This window comes from Mandrillus leucophaeus, unplaced genomic scaffold (assembly GCF_000951045.1).
Source record: "Mandrillus leucophaeus isolate KB7577 unplaced genomic scaffold, Mleu.le_1.0 Scaffold183, whole genome shotgun sequence".
Classification (NCBI taxonomy): Eukaryota; Metazoa; Chordata; class Mammalia; order Primates; family Cercopithecidae; genus Mandrillus; species Mandrillus leucophaeus.
Window position 1 is genome coordinate 3,262,912 of NW_012101843.1, and position 12,232 is coordinate 3,275,143.

Genomic DNA, 12,232 nt, shown 5'->3' on the forward strand with positions numbered 1-12,232 from the left:
ACACACACACACACACACACACACACACGGAGTACTGCCTCTAAATACAAAACTCCCCAGAATTACAGTTGAAAGATAAATGCTTTATGGTCATAATCTCTCACTCATAGAGACAGGTTTGGATTTTCTCTGTTCCCACCACTCTGCTGGAATTTACAAGCTTAACAGTAAATATTTGAATCGCTGTGACTAACCATGTGTATGGGCATAAGCCACATAAATCACAGATGAATTAAAATAATCTTCAAGAGACTGGAAGCAAACCATATAGTCTAAAGTTTCTTGTAAAAATAATCTGTAAATCTGTCTTCATCCCTAAACTTTTAGTAACTAAACACAAAGGGTGAAGTGAGATATAAGACCCCAGAAATCAGATAAAGGTCTATGAGTATCTTGAGCTCAGAATAAGCCCTACATTAAAGCGTAGTAAACTTAATTATAAGGCTTCTTCCGCTGCACAGCACGGGAACACCTCCCTTACGTGGTGCTCCTTTTGCAATCTCAGATTATCTAGTATACAGTTAAAAATTAATTTTGTTTTCTTAAAAAAGCCTTTCAAGAGGAAGAATACCTATCACAAAGCATTTCATTTGTGCAAGAGGTAGGAGGCACCCTAATTAAGTTCACTGACATTGTACTGTGTACAGAAATGTTACATAATTGATTTAATAAGCTTGATTGCCTTATTTTTTTCCTTGACCACTTTCCACTCTTCCTAATATACTGTAAATCAGCAACTTGGAAACAAAATAAGTTAAGGGGTGCTAGAAACAAATACTCAGTTGTACGAAAAGGATCAAAAACACAATTCCAGAAAACTATAGGTCTGCAGCCACTTACGATGGGGGGGGGACATAGTTTATGATGATAGTCCTAAATTACCAAGGCAAAATTAAAGTGGTTTAATATATTCTAAGAAAGCACAAGTGTACGATCCACTTAATACGTTCAAACGATTACAGTAAAACAAACATTAGTTCTTAGTAAGTTAAGCTTCATTGATCTGAAATATTTACCTACAGGATATGTTTTCTTCCTTGGGAATGCCATAAAATGAACAGACCTGTAATAAAATCAGAGCTCCTAATCTTCACTGAAAGAAAGGGCAATACAAGATTATAGGGAAGAAATACGAATTTCAATTTCCCACCAATCGTATACATCATAAAGCATCCTGGGACCTAAAACACACATATCACTTAACAATAATGTGTTGCTTGTTAACTCTGGTGCATTGATTAAAAGTTATCTGAAACTTAAGAATCTAGTCACATTCAATATAAATATCCTAGACTTTAGAAATCTGGATTATTTTGGCTAAGTGTGGTGGCTCACGCCTGTAATCCCAGCACTTTTTTCGGGGAGGTAGTGGCCAGGAGTTTGAGACCAGTGTGGCCAACATGGCAAAACCCCGTCTCTACAAAAAATACGAAAGTTAGCCCGGCGTGGTGGTGCACGCCGATAATCCCAGCTACTCAGGAGGCTGAGGGGCAGGGGGATCACTTGAGGCCAGGAGTTTGAGACCAGTGTGGCCAACATGGCAAAACCCTGTTTCTACAAGAAATACAAAAATTAACCAGGTATGGTGACCCATGCATGTAATCCCAGCTACTTAGGAGGCTGAAGCACGAGAATTGCTTGAACCTAGGAGGCAGAAATTGCAGTGAGCAGAGATTATACCACTGGACTACAGCCTAGGCACAAAGCAAATCTCAAAAAAAAAAAAAAAAACCTGGATTATTTTGACAATGACCCCAAAATCATATTAGAGCAGACATTTAGTGTCCATGGCCTAACTTTTTAAAGTGTATGATGAGATTATAATTAGGACAATTTGGGACATGATTAATGTTTGAAAAAAGAGAACAGTACTTTTCTCTCTTCATAGTGTACCAAACAGAAACATTTTTTGTTTAAAATGTTCGCAAAAAGTAACATGCTATAATAATGAGTGGTAATAAAATACATAGGAAGTAGTCATAAAAATGTTCTGAAAATTTAAGAACAGGTAGGACCTTGCCTTTAGATCAGTAGTAGTCTTAAATGTCAACAAAACCTTCTATGACTGTTTTTGTAAAAGATTTTATAAAAATTCTACTTCCCAGATTACCAATCTTTTTACTATAGCTCAAAATCACAGGGCTGCATGGTAATATCTATTACTATGGTTTCCATTTTATTTTGGAATGGAAACTTCTGCAAGTCTAACATTACACCAGTGTCATCTTGCTTTATATCACATTATTAAAATGGTTAATGCACTTTACAACGAAAGTGTGCAATATATTTTCATTTCAAAAACACCCACAAACTAAAATAGGTATTTAAAATCTTTATTGTTTCATCATCAAAAGTTTTCATTCCATAGAAGAATGGTAATGCTGTATCAGTGCATATTCTATGGAAAATTCATATCTCAAGTAACTAGCCTAGAAATCAGAGACAGCACTATGTCAAGCTAGTGTACAAGGTCAAAGACACAATGCTGCCAATGCAATTAGTATATAGAAAGAATATGCAGCTGTTAGAAAAAGAGTCTATGGCCAAGTGGATAAAACAGTAGCAGTGCACTGCACTGACATCTAGAACAGAAAATGGGGAAGGACTAGAGAATGTACTTCCTGCAAAAAAAGTCCAGTAGATCACAGGCACAAAGAGTTCCCAACTGTCTCACCAGCTGTCTAATTCATGTGTACCTGCACCTTCCTCTTCAAGTCTGAACATTATAATACCACAAGCCACTTTCAGCCTCAAGTGTGAAGGCTCCAGCCACATGCCAATATTTCATCCTGATATTTCATCCTGCTTCCCGTCATCTCATATCTAAAAGTCATGGCTTAAGTTAGGCAATAAAACCTGTGGCTTTAGGCATCTTTAGTAAAAAAGGTGAACAAACCCCAAATTTATTCCCATTTTCTTGAGAAATAAACTTCATAAAACAACAAAAGATAGCTGTCATGATTACTGAGTTTTGGCTGATGGCGAAATAATTTTTATGTAAGTATACTGAATAAACATACAAACAAATATTCTTAACAAAATACTGTGAGATCAACTTGAATGTTTTTATAACCCACTCCCAAAAAAAGTCCTGATAATTGTTAGATGTAAATGACCACTATAAATTGATCATGCCTAGTTACTGGGAATTTTTTGGTCACGTATGTTTCTGAAGCTGCTATATAGCTGGACTTGGCTACTTTGCGTTAACTCACACAACAAATGCCTTTTTTAAGGAAACAGCAGATCTATCATGATGAAATCAAAATCAAAACAGTTCAGAGGTATACAGGAGACTTGTCTTAAATACTTTTAAATTACATATGATATAACCTTAGAGAAGAAGAACTACCATTACCATGGTCTAAATCTTAAACTGTTAATGCATGAATTACCTGTAAGACTAACAAGTTACTTGTTAATCATGGCAAGGCCTTGTCGGGGAGGGGGCATTCTGAATGTATGGCATAGCAATTATTTTCCAGGTAAGTAAACACTTCTAAGTGTTATTAAACTATATTTGAAAAGTTATTTTATGTAATATATACAACATACAAAATAAGTCAAGAGGAGGAAGCAGAGGAAGGTTTTCTGGCATATATGATGCAAACATACAACTGTCCCTCATCAGTAGTGGTTCCATGTATGTCCATTTTAACAGGGTAAAACATGAAAGGTTGATAGGAGATCACAAAATTCACTTACAAATAGAAACAGGATTCAAAAACTGGAATTTCAATGTCATTTCTTCCCATATTGCAACTCACTCTAACGATAATAAACATAAATAAAAACCTTATCTCAAAAATCTGTTTTTACACCCTTACCTTAAAGTTTAACATAAATTCTTCTAACAATTGAGAAGAAAAGTATTCCTCTGTAGCAATTCCATAAAATAATTTTCAATTCACAAAACACCTGTCATTAGTAAAACCAGCAACCCTTATGGAGGGCATGGGCATTAACACTTGGCCCCTCTGAGGTATAAATGCAGCTATATTTGCACTGAGTATATAGTCTATAACGTATGCCAACCATCTGCATGTTTGCATAACATTGGGAGTGATGTCATCCTGACTGATTGAAAACTTATTTTTACAATTTTTTGTAATAATGGAGGCTAAATAATTTTAAGAGAAAAGATGTACTTGCCCAGTAATAGAGCCGGCAGAATTCTGAATTCCTAACCAATGTAAATGATTACATTAAAAAAGTGTTTAACATTGCATATTGATTCCAAAAAAATCAACCAAACAGGAAAAACACATAAATATTTAAATTCAGCAGGACGCCACAAAAAGCATACTATAGATAAGTGTGAAATCAGTCAGGCTTTTCCAAAAGAGAAAATCCTTTTAATCCTTCAGCAAGTCTCTGTGAAAATAGTACGCTTACAATAAAAGTGAGAAGGGAGCATCTAAAATACCCCCAACAGGCTTGCTATATCATTCAGCATTAACTGCCCCGTTTCCTGTGTGCGTGAATGGCCAACGAATGACAGGAAGTCCATTTGACAATAGTTCAGTAATTTCTTTTCACCACTGCTGCCAGCTGAAGTCGTCGTTGCTTCCAAAGACCAAGAAAAAGCCTAGTATAGTTGCAAAGATGACTGTGTTTCCTGTGAGAACAAGTGCACAAGCTCCCCACTCAATCTATGGAAATAAGAAACACTCAGTTAACAGGCATGAAAAACAAAAGGAAAATGAAAAAAAAAAAAGGCTCCAGTTGTGTCCTAATTATGATCTAAAAGAAACATGGCTTGTAACAGTAACTGTCACAGTGCTGAACACATACTTAGTGGTACTTTTATACTATTGTTTTCATTTACCATTGGTTCCTTTAAAAAGAAAGTCATGAAATGACCATTCAAAAACAAGCTTGACTTCTGGGCTACGATGAAGCAGCATAAAATTGTACAAGTTTCTGTTTATAAAGGAATATGCTTACTCTTCCTTAATCTAAAGATCTGTCTAGAGTAGATTAAATTTTAGCATATCACAGATGGAAACACACCCGTGTACATCCTTTTGAAGGGGTGGGAAAACAATTGCCTTCTCCATATGGCTGTCTTCTCTACCTCCCTAGAGATGAAGGCGCCAAGTGTGGATCAGTGAGTTTGGGAGGAAGAACTGAGTACCCATAGCCAGCCCCTTCCCCTCTTCAGTGCTCTTCTGCCTGCAGAGCACATACATCTTTTCAGGTCTTCCAGATTTTAAGTTTTACAGGATAGGCCTGGGTTGTTCAGCACCGGGGGAGCTGATATGCTCAACTGTGACAGTTAAGTATTAGCAAGCCAACAGCTGCTGCAGATCCAAGCCACGTTCTCAAATATCTCTTTTTTTAGTTAACAAGAACAAACAATAAAGTGAGATTTTAATCTCTGTCTTCTAGGCTCTTATGTCTTTCATCTCTTTTCATGTCATTAACAAAAACTTTGCTTGAGAAAAATTTAACACATGTTCAATATAAAATTATTAATGGAAGAAGATAATCACTTACCAGATGCGCTCTGGCAAATACAATAGGGAGTCCAAAAGCTGACACAACAATGCCTGTTGTAAGAAAGATGGCAAGTTCCTTACAAGCGTTACTCATAGCATCTGTATCATCCACTAATCTTCTTGCTATGCAGTATGGAATAGGTGAAAGGATGTAAAAAAATAGAACAAAGAGGGGCCAGTATTTGCTAGAAAAAGAAAAATAAGTTAATGTAATTTTTGCTATGTCATTTTCCTACACACAAAATATGGTCTTTTTAAAAAAATCAAGATTCATTCCCTTGACTTCTAATGGATGATACCCAAACTTAGCATAAAGCTGAAGCAACCCTAAACTTCCCTTACATCACAAGGAACTCCCAAATTACAGAAATCAAAATACAGAAAAGAAGCTAAAAGTAATTTTGAACACTTTCAGTCAGAATATAGAATTTATCACAATAAAAATAGATGGCTTTTACTCTACCATCTAGTTAATTGTATTGTACCACAGTCATTTCCTGGTTTTGGTAACTACAGTTATGTAAGATCTTACGACTCTGGCAAGCTGTGTGGAGGGTACAGGGGATCTCTGTGTATGATTTTTGCAACTTCTTCAGAATCTAAAATTGTTTCAAAATAAAAAGTTAAAAAGGAAATAGATGCCCTTAAAACTACCATAGAATAAAATACATATCATGGTGGAGATCTGATTATACAGAGGCTAATGATAAGCAGCTATTTATGTTTCCTAAATTTATTTTTATTTTTATTTTTTTGAGACGGAGTCTGGCTCTGTTGCCCAGGCTCGAGTGCAGTGGTGTGATCTCGGCTCACTGAAACTTCTGCCTCCTGGGTTCAAGTGATTCTCCTGCCTCAACCCCGCTGACTAGCTGGGATTACAGGCGTGTGCCACCATGCCCTGCTAATTTTTGTATTTTTAGTGGAGATGAGGTTTCACCATGTTGGCCAGGCTGGTCTTCAACTCCTGAGCTCAGGGGACCCACCCGCCTAGGCCCCCCAAAGTGCTAGGATTACAGGTGTGAGCCACTGTGCCTGACCATTTCCTAAACATTTTAAGAAAAAAAATTAAAAATTGAATATATGCTTAAGAAAAATAATTCAAACAGTACAAAAGCACAAAAAGTAAAGACTAAAAGTTCTCCAAATCTCCTCTTGCCCACTCTCCTATTGAGCTTCTCGGGGACTCTTCCACATTTCCACACAAACTTTAAAATATGAATGGGTCCCTGCAGTTTCCTAACAGTGTGTCTTGAACATATTCACATGTTAGCACTTACAGCTCTTCCTCACTCTTTTTAAGACTGCCTAGTATTTCCATTAATAGATTTACTATAATGTAACCATTTTTCTTCTGAAGGACATTTAGGATATTTCCAGAATTTTTTTTGGCTCATTAGGCTCAGATGAACAAAACAAAACCAAAAACCAAAAAACAAGGCTGCTTGAACATCCATACTCTCCCCCACTAAATGTATCCATGTAAACATCTGCAAGTGGGTTTGCATGAGTGAAAGGGCTACCTCAAAGAATATATACTTTGAGAGCTACAAGCAAACTTATCTCCAAGAAAACTACCTATGTGTACTCCCTCACAGCACAAAAGAGTGTCTGCTTGCACTGTCTCTTGTCTTTGCCAATGGATTTGGCTTAGTTTTGAGTGAAGCTGGGGATATTTTTATATGCTTATTAGCAATTTGTAGTTCTCTTTTTGTATTTTTTTTCTATTGAGTTGTCCATTGTTTTCTAATTTATCTAAATGTCAAAATGTTAACTTTGAGAAGTTCTTTCTATCCTAAGGAAAGCAATTTTTGTTTTTTGTTTTTTTTTTGGAAACGGAGTCTTGCTCTGTTGCCCAGGCTGGAGTGCAGTGGCGTGATCTTAGCTCACTGCAACCTCCATCTCCTGGGTTCAGGTGATTCTCCTGCCTCAGCCTCCCGAGTACCTGGGACTACAGGCATGCGCCACCACGCCTGGCTAATTTTTTTTTTGTATTTTTAGTAGAGATGGGGTTTCACCATGTTAGCCAGGCTGGTCTCGAACTCCTGACCTCAGGCAATCCTCCCACCTTTGGCCTCCGAAAGTGCTGGGATTACAGGCGTGGGTGAGCCACCACACCCGGCCGGAAAGTAATTGTTTACATCTCTTTTTTTTTTTAGTCATTTGTGCTTTGACTGCTTATGGCATTTTTTTGCAAAAAGACATTTTAAATTTTCTTGTAATTAGTATTATCAACAGGTGTTAAAAACTGAGCAGGAGGGCTGAGGTACTGTGTAGCTATCCTGTCATTGCAGACTCAGCAGTAGTGAAAGAGCAGGTAACAGCCAAAAGTCTTATTTGCATTTTGGTGTCCTAAAATCTCTAGAAACAAATTTTAAGTGATGATTTTTACAAAGGTATGTGTTTGGTAAGCGAACATTTCTCTGCTTTACTTTTACAGTAGTGAAAAAAAAAACACTTTTTTTAAGCTGTAAAAGTAGAAAAATTTTACCCTTAAATATTCAGAAAGACAAACATTTTACATACTTGTATATTGGAAGGGCACATCCAAGCATCAAAAACATCAGTCCGATCGCTCCTCCAAAGGACAAACTAATCAAAGCTGCAAAGCAAATAAGAAGTGCAATAGGAATATAAATTAGTTAAATAAATATTTTTATTAATATCAGCAGTCTGAATATTATCTGTAACCTCAGAAGCAAAAATCCCTCAAACGTATTAATAGCAAGTTGCCATCAAAAGTGTAAGTTATCTAGTCTTAGAATAAGTCTTCTGTGGCATCTTCAGGGCAAAATAAAGTGACATTGACTTTTCTTGTTTTGTTTTGTTTTTGAGATGGAGTTTCACTCTTGTTGCCCAGGCTGGAGTCCAATGGCTCGATCTCGGCTTACTGTAACCTCCACCTCTCAGGTTCAAGTGATTCTCCTGCCTCAGCCTCCTGAGTAAGATGGGATTACAGGCATGCACTACCATGCCCTGCTAATTTTCTATTTTTAGTAGAGACAGGGTTTCTCCATGTTGGTCAGGCTGGTCTCGAACTCCCGACCTCAGGGGATCCACCTGCCTTGGCCTCCCAAAGTGCTGGGATTACAGGCAAGAGCCATTGCACTCAGCCAGGGACATTGATTTTTAAAGCTCTAACCTACTGCTAGTACCCCACCACATTCCCCAATTGCTGGTTCCCTTTCTAAAGAGTCACAGTCCACAGGCTCAATGCTCTTCTGGGCATTAGAATTATATTTACTTCACAGATCACTACAGTTTTGAAAAGCTGTATATGGAGAAACTCCACATTCTCAAGTTTACTGCACTTTAAAAGCCTCATACTATAGGAAAACCTCTTCTAATCAGCTCCTGTTTCTTGCATATATACTCTCAATGTGCATAAAACTGACCAGAAAAAATGCCTGAAGATATCTGTAGTTAATGATTTTAATCAATTAATTTTGTTGCAGATCTTTAAATCGTTTGCAAAAGTAGAGCTGGGTTTCCTTCCCTAATCTACATTAGAAAATCTGTAGGATAACGGGTTATAATCCCTCTGAGGTATCACTATTTTAAGGTGTTATTATAAGCAATAGATGCATTCTACAGGTGAAATATAGTTTCTAAAGCTACACACACACACACACACACACACACACACACACACAGAGTACTACATTTTAAGGTGCTCTCACATGTTAGTGAATAGAAACAACTTTCTTGAATGGGCATAGTTAATCAATGACCTAGACTAAAGCAAAGAAATAAATGATAGCCAAGTGCAGTGGCTCATGCCTGTAATCCCAGCACTTTGGGAGGCCGAGGTGGGCAGATCACGAGGTCAGGGGTTTGAGACCTACCTGGCCAATATGGTGAAACCCTGTCTCTACTAAAAATACAAACAATTAGCTGGATGTGGTGGCACATGCGTGTAGTCCCAGCTACTCGGGAGGCTGAGGCAGGAGAATTGCTTGAACCCGGGAGGGGGAGGGAGGTTGCAGTGAGCCTAGACTGTGCCTTTGCACTCCAGCCTGTGCAACAGAGCAAGACTCCATCTCAAAAAGTAAATAATGATAAATTTATGATGAGTTCTATATAACCTGTATTTCTACAGTTACAGTGGCTAAGAAAATAACTAGTTTTGTTGTTGTTAGGCCATTTTATTAAAATTCAGAAGTTAAAATTCGAAACATTTGAAGAAGGTCTAAAAGTTACCAGGACAAAGGCTAACAAAGAGAAACCAAAATGAACAGGAAACAGGTTAAACTTTGCCAAGTACTACTGATATACTCTGCAGAACTAAAATGGTTGTAATCAAGGACGCCCAATGACATAGTGGCTTGGCAGATTTAGTTTTTGGTTAGATCGCTGATGCAGGTGATGTTAACCCTGAACACAGTCACTTAGTCCTGAACACCATTCTATTTCCAGCTATAGGAAAAGAATTGCATTTTTATTTTACAGCAAACGAGGCACTTCAAGTTTACAGGGGAATGCAATATAAACTGTAAGGAAAATTACAGAATTTACCATTTGTTTTCTTCAGTTCCAAACTGGTTCTCATGACCGGGCCCTGCCCGCCTCTCTTGTGATGTGTCACACCAGACTACTACAGTGTCCCTGAACCCTCACTTTAGTTACACTGGCCCTCTTTCCTTTCCTGGAAATCAGCAGTCTCGCTCACTCACGTGGCCTGTGCATACTGTGTCCCTTCTGCCTCGGACATTTTTTTCATTCACTGAAGAAATATTCACTGAGCACTAAATATATGACAAGCACTGGGGATACAACAGTGAATGACACATGGCCCTTTCCCACTCCTCTCCACTTTCTTCCAACTTAACTCCTGTTTTTCCTTCAGATCTCAGCCTCCCAGATAGCTGGGACTCGAGGCACACGCCACCATGCCCAGCTAATTTTTTTTTTTTTTTTTTTGTATTTTTAGTAGAGATGGGGTTTCACCATGTTGGTCAGGATGGTCTCAATCTCTTGACCTTGTGATCTGCCCACCTCAGCCTCCCAAAGTGCTGGGATTATAGGCGTGAGCCACCGCACCTGGCCCCAGTGAAGTTTTTCCAAACCTTCTGACTAGACCAATTCCCTGTTATATTCATTTATTCATTCCTCTAACAAACATCTATGGACCACCTAATGTGTGTCAGATACTGTTCTTGCTACTGGAGACAGAGCAATGACAACAATCAAAGCTTTTGCTCTCACGGAGCTTATGTTCTAGTGGGAGAAGAAAATGATTTTTAACAAGCAAGCAAATAAATGTCAAGTGATGACAAATGTCAGGGAGAGTAAGGGATATTAGTGCTAGTCTAGACACAGTGGCCAGGGAAGGCATCTCTGATGAGGAATCACCTAAGCAGAGATCTGTGTGAAGGGAGGGAGCAAATCACATGGATATTTGGGATGAGTATTCCAGGCAGAGACCCATGTATGCTGAGGCCCTCTGTTCACTGAATGCCTCTCCTTTGCTCAGTTATCAGCTGTGATTTCCTACTGGTTTATATTTTGTCTTTCCTTCTCAACTGTCCATTTCATGAGAAGGGGGAGCAAGTTTTTCTGTTGTGATGGTCGTGCCCTGGCTCTGAACACTCAACAAATATTTGTGGAATGAATGTAGCAGAGTGGAAGCAGCATGGAACTGACAGTAAGGAGGGTCTGAGGCCCTAACAGCTACTAACTAGTTGTCCAAGTAATTTATGAGTCTCAGTTCTTCCTTCTTTAAAAGGACAGTTGGACTAGATCTTAAAAGCAGATAATTTTCTGAACACTAAAGGTACTATTAAGACAGCTAAGTCCATTACTATAAATACTACCTAGTAACACCTCAATCATTCAGAAGCCATTTATATGCAACTTAGAATCCTGGAGAAAACAAAGGCCACTAAAAAAAGACAAAATAGATGTTACAAAGCCCATACACTAAAGCCAACATTCTCTATAAAAAGACCCTTAAGTTCTTATTTATATTAATTCATTTTCGTGACACAGTTGTTAGGTAGGAATTCAGAGGACAACACATTTTTATTTTAAAGAATCACCTATGCTCACTTATATATTTTTCAATACGTAAATCATACACCCAGAACAAAAATTAAGTAAAAAGGAACTTTCCCTTCCCAAAAGTAATCACTATTACCTGTATACCTTGTGACACAAAATTTTCTAAGTTTGATTATCTTGCTTCCCACACTGAAACAAATGGGAACTAGGAGAAAGAATTGCATACAAGTTAAGAATTGCCCTCTGACAGAAGGCAGGAAGCAAAAAAATATATATATATTTAAACCAGGAAGAAAAATCTCAAAAAGCATGTTTATGGTAATCTCTGCAAGAGGCAAGCCACCTTAGGACCATGATGGCCTCTGAAGGTGACTGTTCTGTGACAGAGAACAGTCATTCATGTTCTTATCAAAAAAGAAAGTCTAAATTCTTTGACTATACTCTTGCAAAGTTAATGAAAAATGATTCCTTAAAAAAAAACAAGGTCTAAAATGAGATAAGGCTCAAGTATCAAAAAATAATTTAAAAAACATAAACCAATATTGTCTTCTTATAAGTGTTATGAATAGGAATATTGGAATAACTTTAATATATTTATTTATGCCTGAGATTCCAGTTCCTTGTAAACGCTGTTGTATAATGAAAAAGTAAGTTTCTTGGAATTGTTTGGGGGAATTAAGATACCTTGAGATAATACTTCCATTCCATTAAATACTAAATATAATATATATACT

At 37.6% G+C, this 12,232-nt stretch overlaps 1 protein-coding gene across 2 annotated transcripts in view; it reads right to left on the reverse strand.

Annotated features, from left to right (window-relative positions):
• The window catches only part of LEPROTL1 (leptin receptor overlapping transcript-like 1), a 55,259-nt gene that overhangs the window by 40,525 nt on the left and 2,502 nt on the right, over positions 1 to 12,232 (reverse strand). Inside the window, exons 2-4 of one of the 2 annotated variants that reach the window (XM_011977735.1) lie at positions 8,025 to 8,100; positions 5,500 to 5,686; positions 2,318 to 4,652 (exon numbers count right to left, since the gene is read on the reverse strand). In XM_011977735.1, the coding sequence (XP_011833125.1) occupies positions 4,536 to 4,652; positions 5,500 to 5,686; positions 8,025 to 8,100 (380 nt within the window). In that variant the 3' untranslated portion in view covers positions 2,318 to 4,535. Of the gene's footprint in view, positions 1 to 2,317; positions 4,653 to 5,499; positions 5,687 to 8,024; positions 8,101 to 12,232 lie in introns of those variants that run through there. The other variant, XM_011977734.1, reaches the window with a different exon arrangement.